Raw genomic sequence first — 14801 nt, forward strand, 5'->3', positions numbered from 1 at the left:
CGTCCGATCAAAAAAAAAAAACGAATCGGTCTGATCCCTTTTACGAAAGAAAAGGGAATGAAAAAATAAAGATACTGAGGAACATGCCTGCAAATATAAATAATAAATATTACAATTGTACTTCTGATTTGTATTTGTATCACGTTACGTTTTAAGTGTTTTAACACAAACATAAGGATGTGGTGTTGCATTTGTAAATTGATAACAATACGATCATATATCATTCGAACTTACCAATTGAACACTTATATGACAGCTATTTTCGACAATTCTCGAAAGATGGCACAAAGATACAGCGCCAATGCCGCCAATTCCTGTCCGATTCAACGTGTGATTCGAGTTAAATTTTGAAATTCTAATCGTTTCAGAAAAATTATAATAATTTTGAAATGAAGAGAAATTTTGAAATAGATCTTTTTAACTCAACAACTCGGAATAACTTTTTAGAGTTAATAATAATAAACGTCTTTCTTATACTTATAAAAGTTTCAATTAAGTGACGGAATTGCATATTTTTCATTTAGAAATATCAATAAGAAATTGAAGAAAATCTTCAGCTTATGTGGCGGATATATAGCAACATGTATAAATAAGATCCTATACTTAAATGTAAGACTTTACAGCTACGTAAAAGTCAAGTTAAAAAAAGCTACACAAAATTAATATAAATTACATGTATATTTTATAATTACATTATTAAAAACAGATAATATATATTTAATGTATATTTCAATGTACACATTTTACTGGCATTTCAAAAATTTATCAGTGATCTGCTAATCGGGCCAGCGCCCTTTTCCATTCGAACCGGGCACCTCACTGGGGTCGCGTCGAACAACGCGCATGCGCGAGAAAGCTGGCCCGTATCGCCGGACGGCGGACACCCGAGTGCAGTAGTGCAGTTCGGCTCAGTTCGTAGGCGAGCGAGATCGCGGAGCTCCGTTACGTCGGGCGTGAGGCGAAGTCCTCTTCGTTCACGGGACTATCTTTCGCGTCGAGAAACCGCCTGCACACCGACGTCCGCCCCGTCGCCACGGTGATCGCGATCGTGAGCAGTGGTGAACCGACGTCCGCGCGAGAGAGCCCGCACCTGGGGAGAGACGCCTCTGTGAAATCATGGAAAAAGTGTGAGAGTGCGTGAAATCGGCTAACGTGCGAGGAGGAGAGCGTTACGGATACACACACGGTGAGTGCCCAAGTCTCCGTCCCCAGTTTCTCCTGGATGTGCGCCCGTCCTCTCTTCGAATCCGAGACATTCTCGGTCGTTGAGTCTCTCTCTCTCTCTCGTGTCGTGTCGTGTCGTCTCGTGTGGTTCGAAATAAAACGCGGGAGCAACAGGAGTAACGGAGAAAGAGGAGGAGAAGCGTCGAGGAGCGCGCGCGAGAGAGGTTATAAAACTGTATTCCCCAGCTGTCTTCGGACGACTTTCGCAGATTCTCTCATCCGACTCGTCCGAGGATTCGTTCGACGTTCCGTCGCGATTCGCGCGCTCATTGAGAGAGGGAGAGAGAGAGAGAGAGAGATGGAGCACATCCACGGAGTCCGTGGGTCCAGGATCGGAGCGCCTCGAGGATCGATCCCCCGTCGCAGCCGCTGGTGCCGCTGATTCGACGCGCGCCGAGAGGTTATGAAGTCGACGCGCGCGGAAAATCGTCGACGCTCTGTCCCCCCCCGCGACCGGACGCGGTCGTCGCTTTCACCGTCTCGTGGCTCGCGGCCTGATAAAAGATATCCGCGCCGCTTCTTCTCGGGTCCCTCGACCCTCGAAATCGTGCTCGACCCGGGCGCCCTTTCTCGCGTCGCGAAAGGAGTGATTTTTTCATCGAGTTAATTCCGGTGTCGACGGAATTTAACCGTCCGGGATTTAACGTAATCTGTGTCGTGCGATCTGGCGCGCGGAACTCCGGAGCAGCGCGGCGCGGAACCGCGGCGTCGCGGATCGACTCTCGTCGAGAGGACAGAGGGTCCTGTCTATCTCTATCCTATATCCGGCGGCGCGTGCAGTCAATCGCCGATCTGTCAACTGGCCGACGCGACGACTGGCGGTCGTCGGCCGACCGGGCGATAAGAACGTGATGCGCATTTTGCATGTATATAATGTACAGTACGCGCGTATGTATGCAATCTTATCGCCCCCGTCGCTCTCGCTACTTTCACAATCGTCGCGTGCGCGCGATGCGCGCAACCGAGCGCGAGCGCGATGCACGAAGATCGCCTCTACGAGACACCGTACACCTCGGGGCGTTTTGTAGGTTATGTCGGGCTTAAATCGTCGATTTGTAGCTAACGCGAGAAATCTTGGTAGTCAAATTGTGTGTGTGCTTTTAAACGATCATCTATACGCGCACACACACATATATACGCGCACACACACACACACGTATGTATATGTATATGTATATATATATATATATATAATATTCACAAAAACTATATTTTATATGCATTACATTTTTTAAATATATATACTTTATATGTAGGTATTATATAAATACATATACCTATAATACATAAAGTATTATATACAATACATAAGTACATTTAAATAATTTCGAAAATATGTGTATGCGCGTATATATGTGTACACAGATTATACATACACGTATATGTATATAAAAGAAATTTATTTTTTGCTCATATATTTAATTTACGTATTAATGTACATATTATATTAATAAATGTTAATTCACTCCTCCATTCCACACACGTACATTCGATACACACGCAATTAATATTTGCATTAAATATATAAATGGAAAAACAAACTTGTTAGCACATTTTGTTCTCTGCACTATTTGTAATAATTTAAAATGTATGTGAAGAAAATTTGTGCAGTGTATAAATTAAAATAATCCGTCTTTTGAGTCATTATTTGGACATGAAAATTAATCCTGTAGAGATTAGTGTCTAGGAGAGAGGAGGAATTATATAGATATACTTGTCGTTTGTCCTTATCGTGATTGTTCTCATCCAAAAGCCGGACGGGTTAAGGGAGTAGCGAGATCGTCGAGTGAATATCGATGTCAATGACGCTCAATGACCGGATAATTTATCATCAATGAGTATCCCCTTAATTTTTAAAGACAATGAGATAGGAATACTATTGCTCGTAATGGAAAATTGGATGGATATATTTTAACGGCAATTTTTGAATTAAGTTTTTGATTGTTGAAATGAAATAAACTCTTTAGTTTGAAAATACACACACACACACACACACACACACACACACACACACACACACACACAAAGCGGCGAGCTATGGTAAAAATTCGTTTTCATATATATGCTACTATAAGTACATATATATCAAATCAATTTGAATTAGTTTAATTGTCAACAGTTCATGCCAGAATTTTTGTAAAATCTTGGAATTATTCAGAAATTTTCGATTTTTTAATCAATTTTGAATTGAATTTTTTCTTTGGTGAAATTGAAAATTATTTTTTTCAATCTTTTTAAAATTTCATACTTAAATATCTTTGTTAAGTTCTGTATTTAAATAAAATGATATTAAAGAAATATTTCTTAATTTTGTAAAGATATCTAAATTAAAAGGATATAAAGTTCCGTCACTTGTTCGCGTTTTTAAAAATTAATATGTATAAGAAATATTTTATTATTACTCAATTATCACAAAGTTTAGAAGTACCTACTCTAACTTGATGAAAAGGAAATTAATTTATTACACATTTTTTTCCCCGTGAGAAGTGCGGAGAGACTCGGATGAGAATCTAAATTATAATATTTTCTGTATGTATATATCATGTATATTTATAATATATATTATATACATATTTCCAATTTATTTGACAATTCGGATATTCTTAATTTTCATAACCATGTTTTACAAACGTATACTATAAATTTATCAAAGGATATATTTTGTTCTTCCGTCATAAATTTTAAATCGCGATGAGACGTCTGTTGAAACGCTTCTCGACGCGTTGAAAGCATTTAATTTTTCTGCTGCGTCAAGCGGCTTTCAAACATTTTTATCGCTGTCCGTTGGTCTTCATAATTCTAGAGCGTCATTCCCCCTCCCCCTCCTCTTTGATTGCTTAAATTTCTGTCTCGTATGGGTTGGACCGTGCTTTTTCGGTTGGCGCTGGTTATTGCGGTTGTGTTTATATTCGACGTACCCTGCATTAGCCGTTGGTGCGTCACGTCACTGCGTCACGCTCACCCAGTTCGCATCCCGAAACTCGATCCCAGGAAGGAACGGGCTTCGTTCGCATTTCCGAGCACAATTAGCATATTCATTCGTTCTTCTAATTAGCCGTTATGCAGCTTGCATTTCTCTCGTGTCTCGCCGCGCGACAAGTTCTGTCACGATTTGCAAATTGTCAAATCACTCTGTAACACAAAGAAGTGAGGAACGTTGTATTCTGTGCTGAATAAAGTACTTGCGGCGTGTGGCTTTCATGGCCATTTACTTAAATGACAGTAATGTATATTAAGTATCTGCTACTGCTAAATCGTATTTTGATCTTTCTCTTTCTCTTTATGCAAGTTAACACAAGTTAATAATAATCTCTGTTTGGGAAAAAAAGTTTATATAACGTTTTTCGTTCCATTAAATGAATCGCCATGTACTTAAAAAAAAGCACGATATTTACGTTATTTAAAAATCTGGCAATACAAACGGTACACAAAATATTGACAAACTTAGGATGTTATCTTGATGTCTTCCGCAAATTGTGAAAGATAACGATTCGGGCGATTTCTGCTTCCGTCAAGTATACACGTAGATTAGTATTTTTCTGACACGTTCATTTAATTCCGCAATCGCGTATTCAATTGTGCTATTGTGCTGCCTTTAAAGTCATTGTTGCTGTAATCTCGGTTTAATGAATATTTCATTCTGCATATATTTATTTGATTGGGAACTGATTGGGAACAGATCTATGGAAAGTACTGTGATATTAAAATACGTGCGAATCTTGCCTTCTAAATTTATAGCGTAAGAATTCGTTATCGTATTACGCGTTCATGGAGAGAGTTTCCTTTTAAAATTTATCCTAAAATCATGTAAATTGTGGGACAATATATTTCGGCAACTTTTACTGTGCACTACAATAAATTTTACTGTACACTACAATAAATTTGTTTTATAGTATATATTAAAAAAAATAACGAAAATTACATAAAATTCGTTGAAATACTATATTGTCCTATGATTAACATGATTCTCAAGGTAAATTTTAAAATAAAATTCTCTCCGTGTATTACACATTAAAATGCAAGCATACATATGTATACATATATATTTATGTGAATATATTCTCTGATATTAATTTCATATTTTACATTTATTTCGAGCATTAATATCGGCTACTGTTGTTCAAATTTCGATATATTGATCGTTTGTAAATAAACAGAATGAATTTGTTTATTTGATTAACATCTAATAACAATAATCTTATGTGTAATCTATAATGTGCATGTGTAATGTATGTGCATGATCTAGATCTAGAAAAACAAGTACATATTGATTTTTGTTATATGATGAGTTTATTGTCGATGTTTATTACATTTTATTTGTTATTAGTTTACACATTGAATGCCATGCAACACATATGCACAATATTTTTAACTCCAATTTTGATAGAAGAATTTTCATGTATTATTATATGGAATACTAAACAGGACTCGCGCAGTTTTCATAATTATCCGAAAAATGCGACGTCGATGAGGATTAATCGCAAACGATATATGAGGAGTAATTGCATTTCGAGTTCACTAGATTTTTAATGAATTTTATCGTGCGCATTATGCTCATTCGCTCGTTTTTTCGCGCAACAAGTGAGTTGCGCCAACGTTTTCTTTTCTGCCACGTAAACCGGTTACTTTCCCCCCATTTGCCACCGCACCGTTTCGCTCCGTACGTTCGCACAAATTTAACATTCGAATTTTGCTTGCAGTTCCAGACGATGAGGATGGTGTGCAAGTGCGCCAGCTGCATTTCTTCCTCCTAAAAAATCTCGTTGGCGACGTCGATCGGCGTGAGAACGACGAGCGACGTCCGATGAAGCATCCGCGGGATCACGAAGCCGCCGTCCGCCACGTCGCACTCGCTCCTAAGACGTTCCTCTTCCGGGGAGGAATACCCGGTGGCGGAAATCGCGCGGCGTAATCCTCCGCCGCCGTCGTCGTGGAAAGGCAATCTCGATCGCGCGAACCGAGAAACCGAGGAGCTCCGCGGACAGTCGAGCGGAGGGCTTCAGCTTGCGTCTCCCGGTCTGCATTTTCCGGTAATTGAAACGTCGGGCATGACTTTCCCGCGCGGAACGTCGTCGTCAGTGAGGCCGATGGCGCGTAAAACCGCGAGGCGATAGTCGAAGGGGACGCGAACGAACCCGCGATTTCCAGGAAGTCGCGAAATCGGCCGTATGCATCGATCGGCCGCCGGGATCACCCGCGATCGTTGAATCGAAGTCAAGGACGCCAAGGTAGTGTCGCTTGAGGGAGGGGGGAGGGGGAAGGGATCTCCGCAGAGACACAGGTGGGCAGAGATTCGAGGTGTCCCGCTTACTATAGGATTTGTTCGAGAACTCGCGCGTTACACGCGATAGGATTCAAAGTGCGGTGCCCCGGCCTCAGTGAGATGGCCTTCATGATGAAGAAGAAAAAGTACAAATTCTCGGTGGAGGTCGACCTCGAGGAGCTCACGGCGGTGCCATTTGTCAATGCCGTGCTTTTCGCCAAGCTGAGGCTCCTGGACGGCGGTTCCTTCGTCGATCATTCCACCAGGTGAGTGTTCTATACTATTCGGAGATATATGCTTGCCGTTGAACGCCAGCGACGAGCCAGAATTGAATTGAATCAACGAGTTGGTATTTTACGGATTTAATTGATTCATATACGTGAATTGTACTAATTTTACATTTTGTCTGCGACGAAAGGATTATACATTCTATCTTATAATTTAATAGGATTTTATTAAAGTACGTTAAAACCGAAGCTTTGAATGTGATTAATAGTAAAAATCAATAAATCATCAACGAGTTGATTTAATATCACGTTTTTGTTTTTTATATGGTGCATTTTGTTTTATGAACACACCGTATAAATTCTGAACACATATTAATGTATATCCACGTATACGAAATGATTATTTCCCAATATCTCATGGAGTAATATACAATTTTCGATATATTTATACATTGATATCTATATATAAATGAACTAATTTTAACAATACGTCGTGCATTTCGCGAATTTCGAGGGTATTATTAATTTATCGTAATTAGTTACAAGCACGTGATGTTCAGCATTTAATATTTATTTATATCAGCGAGCGTTAATCTAGCGGAACTTTGTTTCCTGTCTGTAATGTTGCGGCAAACAGCGTTGGCGTTTTATCATGAAAAATTGTTATGATGATTATCAAGATTTATATTGCCCGTCCATAGAACTCGAGACTTTCCAGAAATAGATTCTCGACGGAAATAAAGACTTCAACTATGCCCAGCGCGGTGAACTTTGCATTTTTGTGCTATATAATAATGTATAACGTCACCTTTCTATGCACTCGGGAATGCGGTTCTCGCGGTACATGCCTATTTCACCTCGTTATCCGTTGCATTGTACCAGCTCCGTTAACTCTCTGATTTTTTTATTAATATCGATTAGTTTCGTTCGTTATCCGAATAAATAAATTGCTTTATCGATTTTCAGCGTGGACAGATAGAGAATCCTCGTAAATTTATAATTTAGAAAAATAGCGAGCGAAATATGCTTGCATTTTAATGTGTAAAAAATTTATTTGTTTCGTGACTTTAATATTCAAAAACGTGGAGTGCCTTCGATCGTTTCGAAGTTGAGAGACCGTGTATGTAATGTCGACGTAACATCTGTACCTATATAACGTAACGTCTGCATGTAACGTTTTGTAGGTTAGTCCCACAGAACTGATGTCGCCACGCTTATATTTTATATATATCCTCTTTTGAAATCTACGTATTTTCGAGTAATTCTATTTCGCGAAATGATAGGAGCAGCAACGTGCAATTAGCTTCTTTTCTAATCTTGGAAATGTTTATTACCCTTTTTTGTCTTGAAAGGCTACCCATTGTATCTCGGCATTATATATCGACGAGAGAAGCACGAGTTAAACTGAAAATTTTATTCTCGGCGATGACGCGGAAACGCACGCACGTTAGGATTCTCTTATGGCGAGACGCCGTAAGACGCCCGTATGGAATTCGCGAGCGTATATAATGGCCCGCCATAGTCGAGAGACCTATATTTAGCGCGGCGCGCAGTTTGCTTTTTCTGATGAACCATTAAAACGCCGTTGAACCAAGCCGGAAGCTCGTACGGCTCTAGATAGTCTCCACCTCGAAGACTGTTCAAGCTTTAGGGCGCTTAAACAGCGGTCTTAAGACTAGGGAGCATAGGCCGCTAGTGAAACGGATATACATAGTTACGCGAAACGCGCGCGTATTTACGATAAACACATGTATTACTCGAATTATTGCGAACGTATCTTGGAAGTATCTATCTTGGGAAGGTATTAACATAAATTTCGTTAATTTGATTGTACACGGAAAGAACAATTTTGCTGGATTCAGATTAGAAAATAATTTTTGTTCAACAATCTAAATAATTTTGTTGGAAAGTCAAAACGATTGCTAGAATAGCAAAATGTTTTATAGTAACGCCTATATATTTTTAACTTTCCAACAAATTATTTTGATTAATGAACACAAATTATTTTCAGATCTGTATTTAGCAAAATTTTTAGACCTTTCAACAAAATCGTTCTTTCCGTGTATAAATTAAAGAGAACGTATTTTCATAAATATTAAACACAAATGTCATAACATTGGGTTATTGATAGTGCATTGATTGATTAAAATAATAGGAAACTTCGCAAAATAATTGGAAATAAATTGGAAAATAATGGTATTTCTATATTTACACCTGTTACGAATTTTTATTACATCATGATTGTATTGACGATTAAATTATATTAGTAATCATAATAGCAATTTTGAACAATATACATTTATTTTCGACAAACGTGCGTTGAAATACCAGTGTTTTCCCGTGATGTAATTTATGTTGACACCGTTGTGTGTAATTGTATATACAACAATGCAGTAAGAGTTACGTAAATCTAGTAAATTCCGATTTGTCGAAACGGACAAATCTCTGAATGCGTTAGATAAATAGCCGGACGTTCGCTACCGCCAAAATGATGCGCATCACGTTCACGAGATCGTTAATTTACGTTTCGCAATTTATATTTATACGTTTTCCACTGATATTCTGCGAATTATCAGACGCCAGCACGTCTCGCGTGACTGTTGATCGCGTCGCTATCTCAACCACTTTCTGCCATTATTTTCGCTTCTTTGCTGCTTGCTTATTAAACGCGACCTCTCTTTAAACGTGCAAGAACACACGAGATTTCTCAGAACAATGCGTTCTCGCTTCTGCACACAACCGAGCACTCTCTTTCCCTATTAATAACCGCCGCTGAACGCTACTGAAAGTAAAGCTCCAGTCGATTTGATCGCGATCCAATCCACTTGAAATCGATGGTACATATCGGAGAGAGAGAGAGAGAGAGAGAGAGGGGGGGGGGATATATCGCGCGGTAGTATAAAATCCTACGTCCTAAATAGGATCGTTTCCAAACCGTTTTTGTGGACCGTGGCACGGCTCATCCCGTGAAAGAACTGCGGGAAATCTGGGCCACTCAGCGCATGCCATACGATTAAAACTTTCCTAGTTAAATTCGTGAATATGTACATAGCGTTTTTTTTTCGTTGTCTATAGAGGCATGCCTTTTAATTTTAGCCGTTTTGTCTTTGACTTTTCCGTGCGCACTCAAAGTGTGAAATTAACGGATTTACAGTGGCTATTAGCATGCCCCTGCTTTTTCGTGGAACTCGTGACGTCGAATACAATAAATCGAAAACTGTGGAGTTCAAAGAGTGCCCACGCTGTTTAACAAAACGAGCTATTGTCTCACTAGCGAGAGAACTAACACTGCGATGTTTGTATCCCGTGCGTTATACGCGGTGTCGTATGCTTTCTTCTTTTTCCCTCTCTGTCTCTCTCTCTTTCTCTCTCTCTTTCTAAGTAGTATAATGTTTCTGTGTGTGCAAGTGCGTACAGCATAAATTCCACCGTCATTTGTGTAACCGTTTCTGCTTAACGACGCATTTCACCGCATGCAAGATAATGGTGAAACGTGAAGCGTTATTTTTTTTTCTCAGAAGTGGCATATTCCGAAGTGTTATTTTTTGTGTATTATCTTTTCAAATTTCGAACGATATTTTTGCTAGAAAGTAAACATAAATGCATTTTGTGTATATATATATATATATATATATAAAATGTGTGTGTGTGTGTGTGTGTGTGTGTGTGTGTGTGTGTGTGTGTGTGTGTATATATATGTATGTAAAGAAATGCGCGTTGCATATTTTTCGCGAGGATACTATTCTTTCACTTTCGAAATTATTTCTCCGTTTCCGAATATTCGTTTCACTTCTTCGCCGTGTGATATATATTTCCGTTCATAGTAGAATAACGAAGTCGATAAAACCAGTCGCGCAAAAATGATCCGACTCTATATGACGTATACCGGTCGCATCCGCGTGAAACTGCTTTTTACAACCGCCGCTTTTATTTCGGATATCGGCGTGCTCGTTGAGCGACACGAGAACGGCACTATTACACTTGTATCAGAATGGAGCTTCCATGAAAAGCGTTCCGGTCGTACTAGTATCGACTCCTCCTAGGAAAAAAAAAAGAGTTCCATTGCACGATAATAGCGTCGTGCTCATTAATTGTCTGGTCGCTTTCTGTTTCGTCTATAGATATATACGTAGTCCTTCTTGAATTCCCCCTTTCTAATTTCTTCTCCACGTTAATTAAGCCGCTAACGAACTGTGATCTTGTATCCTAGCCACGAAGTGAAAGAAACGTTAACATGTTGTGTTAAATCCAATTAGAATCATTCGTTGTCGCGATATGTGTGCATGTGTGTGTTTGCAAATATTTGGCATACATAGATATACTTATTGGATTTGAAAAAAGTTAAATATCCATTGATTGGTATATAGATAAATCACTTCATTTATTACGTCTGAAAAATAATATTTTAATATCGGAAAATATTTTTAAAAAATTTAATTATAAATTTTAATTATAAATATTGGTATTCTGCATTTATATAAAATTGCAGTCTTTTGTCTTTTGTGAAAAAAAAGCAAAAGTTGTATATGCATCAGAATTACATACATAGAATAATATAGAATTTGAAATATGTATATATAAAATTATGTATATATATAGATAAATATATATAAAATAGATTTACAGGCTGAATTGAATAAGCTTTTAGTTAATTAATTATTAAAATATATATATTTAATTTTAGTTATTAATTAACGAAAGCTTATTCGAGCAATTCTGCAAATCTGTCTCGCTTATATTCTTAATTACTCTAATAATTATGCAGGTTAAGCAGATTGATCGGTTATTTGCGCGTCATTAATTCCCACATTGGTATTTCTGATACGCTATTTCTTAGAAAACTTTGATTCAGTTTAATCCCGTCGTACAACAAGTTCTGGACGATTTCTCCTATCGGCTGCTTGTGCAATTTCAAAGTTTTTCTTATACCAACAATGGCATCCCGATACTTTTACAGAGATAATTCAAAATTGGAAGACACGTTGGAGATTTATAACGCTTAGGAGAGTTTTCTGGTTATTTTTAACTTTCCTCAATTGTCTTGCACTCTAAAAGTAATTCAGATCCAGGAAGTAATAATAAATTCTATTTGCGACGCGTAGGGGCTTTCTCGTTAAAGCCGTTTCTGATTTTAAGTTATAAAAAAAGATACAGAATATGGTACGCAAGGATGCGATTAAAAAAAAGGGTATATTTATATTGCCTTTATATTTTTATGTTATAATTCTACATAGAGCGATTAAATTTTTACAGAAAAACACAGTTGAAAAATGCGAAGCAAGGTCGTGACAAGGTTTCTAATAATTCTGTATACTAATCTATCAGTATATTTATCGATTAGCTATAACAAGTAAATGTCAGTATACTGCATATAAGATAAATGCATCGTCTTTATGCGCTTCTCAAGGAAAAAAATGATCAATTAACGTGAACAGCTGGTAGAACTGTTTCTTCGATGTAGCCTAGAAAGTGTCCGTCGATATCTGAAAGTGCAAGAGATAATGAAAAATTTTATTAATCGCGCAAATGCGAAAAATTCTCTCGCTACAGCTTATATCTAAGATCCTCTGGATCTGTCGCGAAAAATAATTTTTTTTTACGAGTTAATATTAATTACACGCGTATTATCGCATCAATCATGATTTAACAAGTGAATTATTAAGCATCACACTGTGCTGGCTTACGGAACGTTCATTTAGTTGCTAATTAATTACATGTTGCACTTCACTGCGTTCTCAGTCATAACAAAGAATTACATAGTACGATACCGCATTGACCCACATTTCCGACGCGCATTTAACACGCTAACATAAGTATGACTGTCACGAGTCTTTAGGCATCCCATAGTCGCCTACGCTCCGTTCAACTTTACGGAGACCATAATTTTAGAATTTAATTTTGTTTTTTTTTATATTGTTCCGCTACCGAAAGTATGTATTACAGCATACTTTGTTCTGTGCACGGGAGTTTTATTTAACTAGCTTTACGCTGCACGGATGCGTAGCGAAATTCTATTATCTCGCAAGCGTTTGAGAAGATTTTAACTTCAATTAGCGGAATTTTAATTTGTGCTTTAACTATAAGTATCGGAATATTTAAGTTTAACAATTAAAAAGTTTCGATGAAAGGCAACGTCAAAGATTAGATTTTCGTTAATAAAATACCTAGTTAACTTCTTAAGAAATATATATAAATGAAAGCAATGGAGCCTCTCCAGATATTTTGTGCATGCAACTTGAATATAAATATGAATTCTCAGAAGTTGATAAGAACTGCAGTTGGCACGAGATGCGGTCAGAATGTATAGCATGCTATTTTTGCCTCTACTTCTTGATAATCTGAGTCATTTACAGAAAGAGTGATTTATTAGCTCATCTAAAATTAATAGACGACACTACATGAAATTTAGACCATAACACAGGACGCGTTTCGCGAATTGAAACGATATTTTTATAGAATACGCACTTAGAACTGCATTACGTATGAGAAAAATAACGCTCGTTATAGAGCAAACGCTGGAGGAGTTAATACACGGCACTTACTAATTAGGGCTGCACTTAATAAATAGCATCAGTGTTGGATAAAGCAAATTGCAAGTGTCATGGCGAGGAATAACAGCCGGCTCGGCGAAACCGGCAGCAATTAATTGACATTTGAAATCAAAACGACAAGCGGCGATAGAAACGGGGACAAAGGTGGGGGAAGGGGGTCGATGCTGCGATGGAGCTCCACATTGTACTTTAAGACAGTCTATGCGTTGAGGGCGTTCGCGGTTAATACAGAGCCAGTAATTCATTGCGGGCTTTGTGCAATATTCTAGCCACGCTCGCGCCTAGAACGGAAAACTGAAATTCAACGAGTATTCAGTCCGGCGAAAACTAGTCTCGGTTCTTCTTTTTTTTTTCGACTCGCTAACTGTGCGAGAACTTGCCCCATTCGCAAAAATGATGATTTGTACACCGCGAAAAAATGCATTCAACCCACAGAAATATCCTATCTTGCGGTGGCTGCGCAGTTATTTATGCATCTCGCTGTAGCAAAGGGGGAAGCGATTTCCTATTCTGACGCGAGAGCCTTCCTCGAGCGAAACCTCTTTAGATTATGAAGAAATGGATGAGCAAGTAATAACTTTTGAAATCCTAAAATAGCTGCTGTCCAACATGCTTGGATTTATTTCTTTGCATTCGTAACGTAAGAGAAACATCAATAAGTAGAATAATGTACTTAGTGAATCTATACGACAAAATAATATACATATATACCACGCAAAAAAAAGGATTACCTAATCTCTCTAAAAATAGATAAATTCGAGAGACTGTAACTCATAGAAAATGATCCTATCGAGATGTTTAAAGAAGACACTTTACAACTTAAAGTCTCTACTTTTCAGATCGAAAATTTAGAAAATAATCATACTGACGTTTTTATGCAATTACACAAACGGAGATGCATCAAATTTCATAAATTTTTACAAATTTTATAAAGCTCCACGGTGTGAACTAAAACTCGCGCACAAATGCAGAGTTTACAGCTTTGAAATAGTAAATCTTTATTTTAAATTAATTTGCTTTTTTTGTAGAGCATTGTGCGATTTTTTTTTCACCGAGTTATTCAATATTGAAGCAAAAAGAATGTTTTTGCGTATATTCAAATTACAAAAAAAAATATTTGATCATATATTTTGCGATAATAGTCGGCTTCACTTCACGTTTTGCTCTTTAAGTTTCTTCACAGAACAAAAGTTTAATCTGAATTACATCTGTAAAATAAATGGCGTTGAATTGCACGTTGGACGACAGAATGGTAGACCGAGCTTTATAATCGGATCGAGATAAGCGCTTAAAGTTAGTAGTAACTGCCTTGTCCGTCGTCCTTAACTTCCGTCAGCTGCGCCACTTTGAACCATGACCTTCCGCGAAAACGTCTCCCAGACCCCTCTATTCGGCTAAACTCGGAGCGAAAATCCCACGCGACGATGCGGCGAATCTCCAAATTTACGGTCGACAAGAAATCGATAATATAGCGGAACGCAGGGAACAGAGAGAACGGCGATGAGAAATTATTAGGCACGTTAATGAGAAATTCTA

At 38.0% G+C, this 14801-nt stretch overlaps 1 protein-coding gene across 4 annotated transcripts in view; it reads left to right on the forward strand.

Annotated features, from left to right (window-relative positions):
• Positions 1-896: 896 nt before the first annotated feature.
• The window catches only part of LOC105455723 (protein FAM102A), a 66798-nt gene continuing 52893 nt past the window's right edge, over positions 897-14801 (forward strand). For all 4 annotated transcript variants that reach the window (XM_011699257.1, XM_011699258.1, XM_011699259.1 and 1 more), the window contains exons 1-2: positions 897-1186; positions 5925-6753. In XM_011699257.1, the coding sequence (XP_011697559.1) occupies positions 6608-6753 (146 nt within the window). In that variant the 5' untranslated portion in view covers positions 897-1186; positions 5925-6607. The remainder of the gene's footprint in view (positions 1187-5924; positions 6754-14801) is intronic.

Source organism: Wasmannia auropunctata, unplaced genomic scaffold, assembly GCF_000956235.1.
Source record: "Wasmannia auropunctata unplaced genomic scaffold, wasmannia.A_1.0 LD335880.1, whole genome shotgun sequence".
Lineage (NCBI taxonomy): Eukaryota > Metazoa > Arthropoda > Insecta > Hymenoptera > Formicidae > Wasmannia > Wasmannia auropunctata.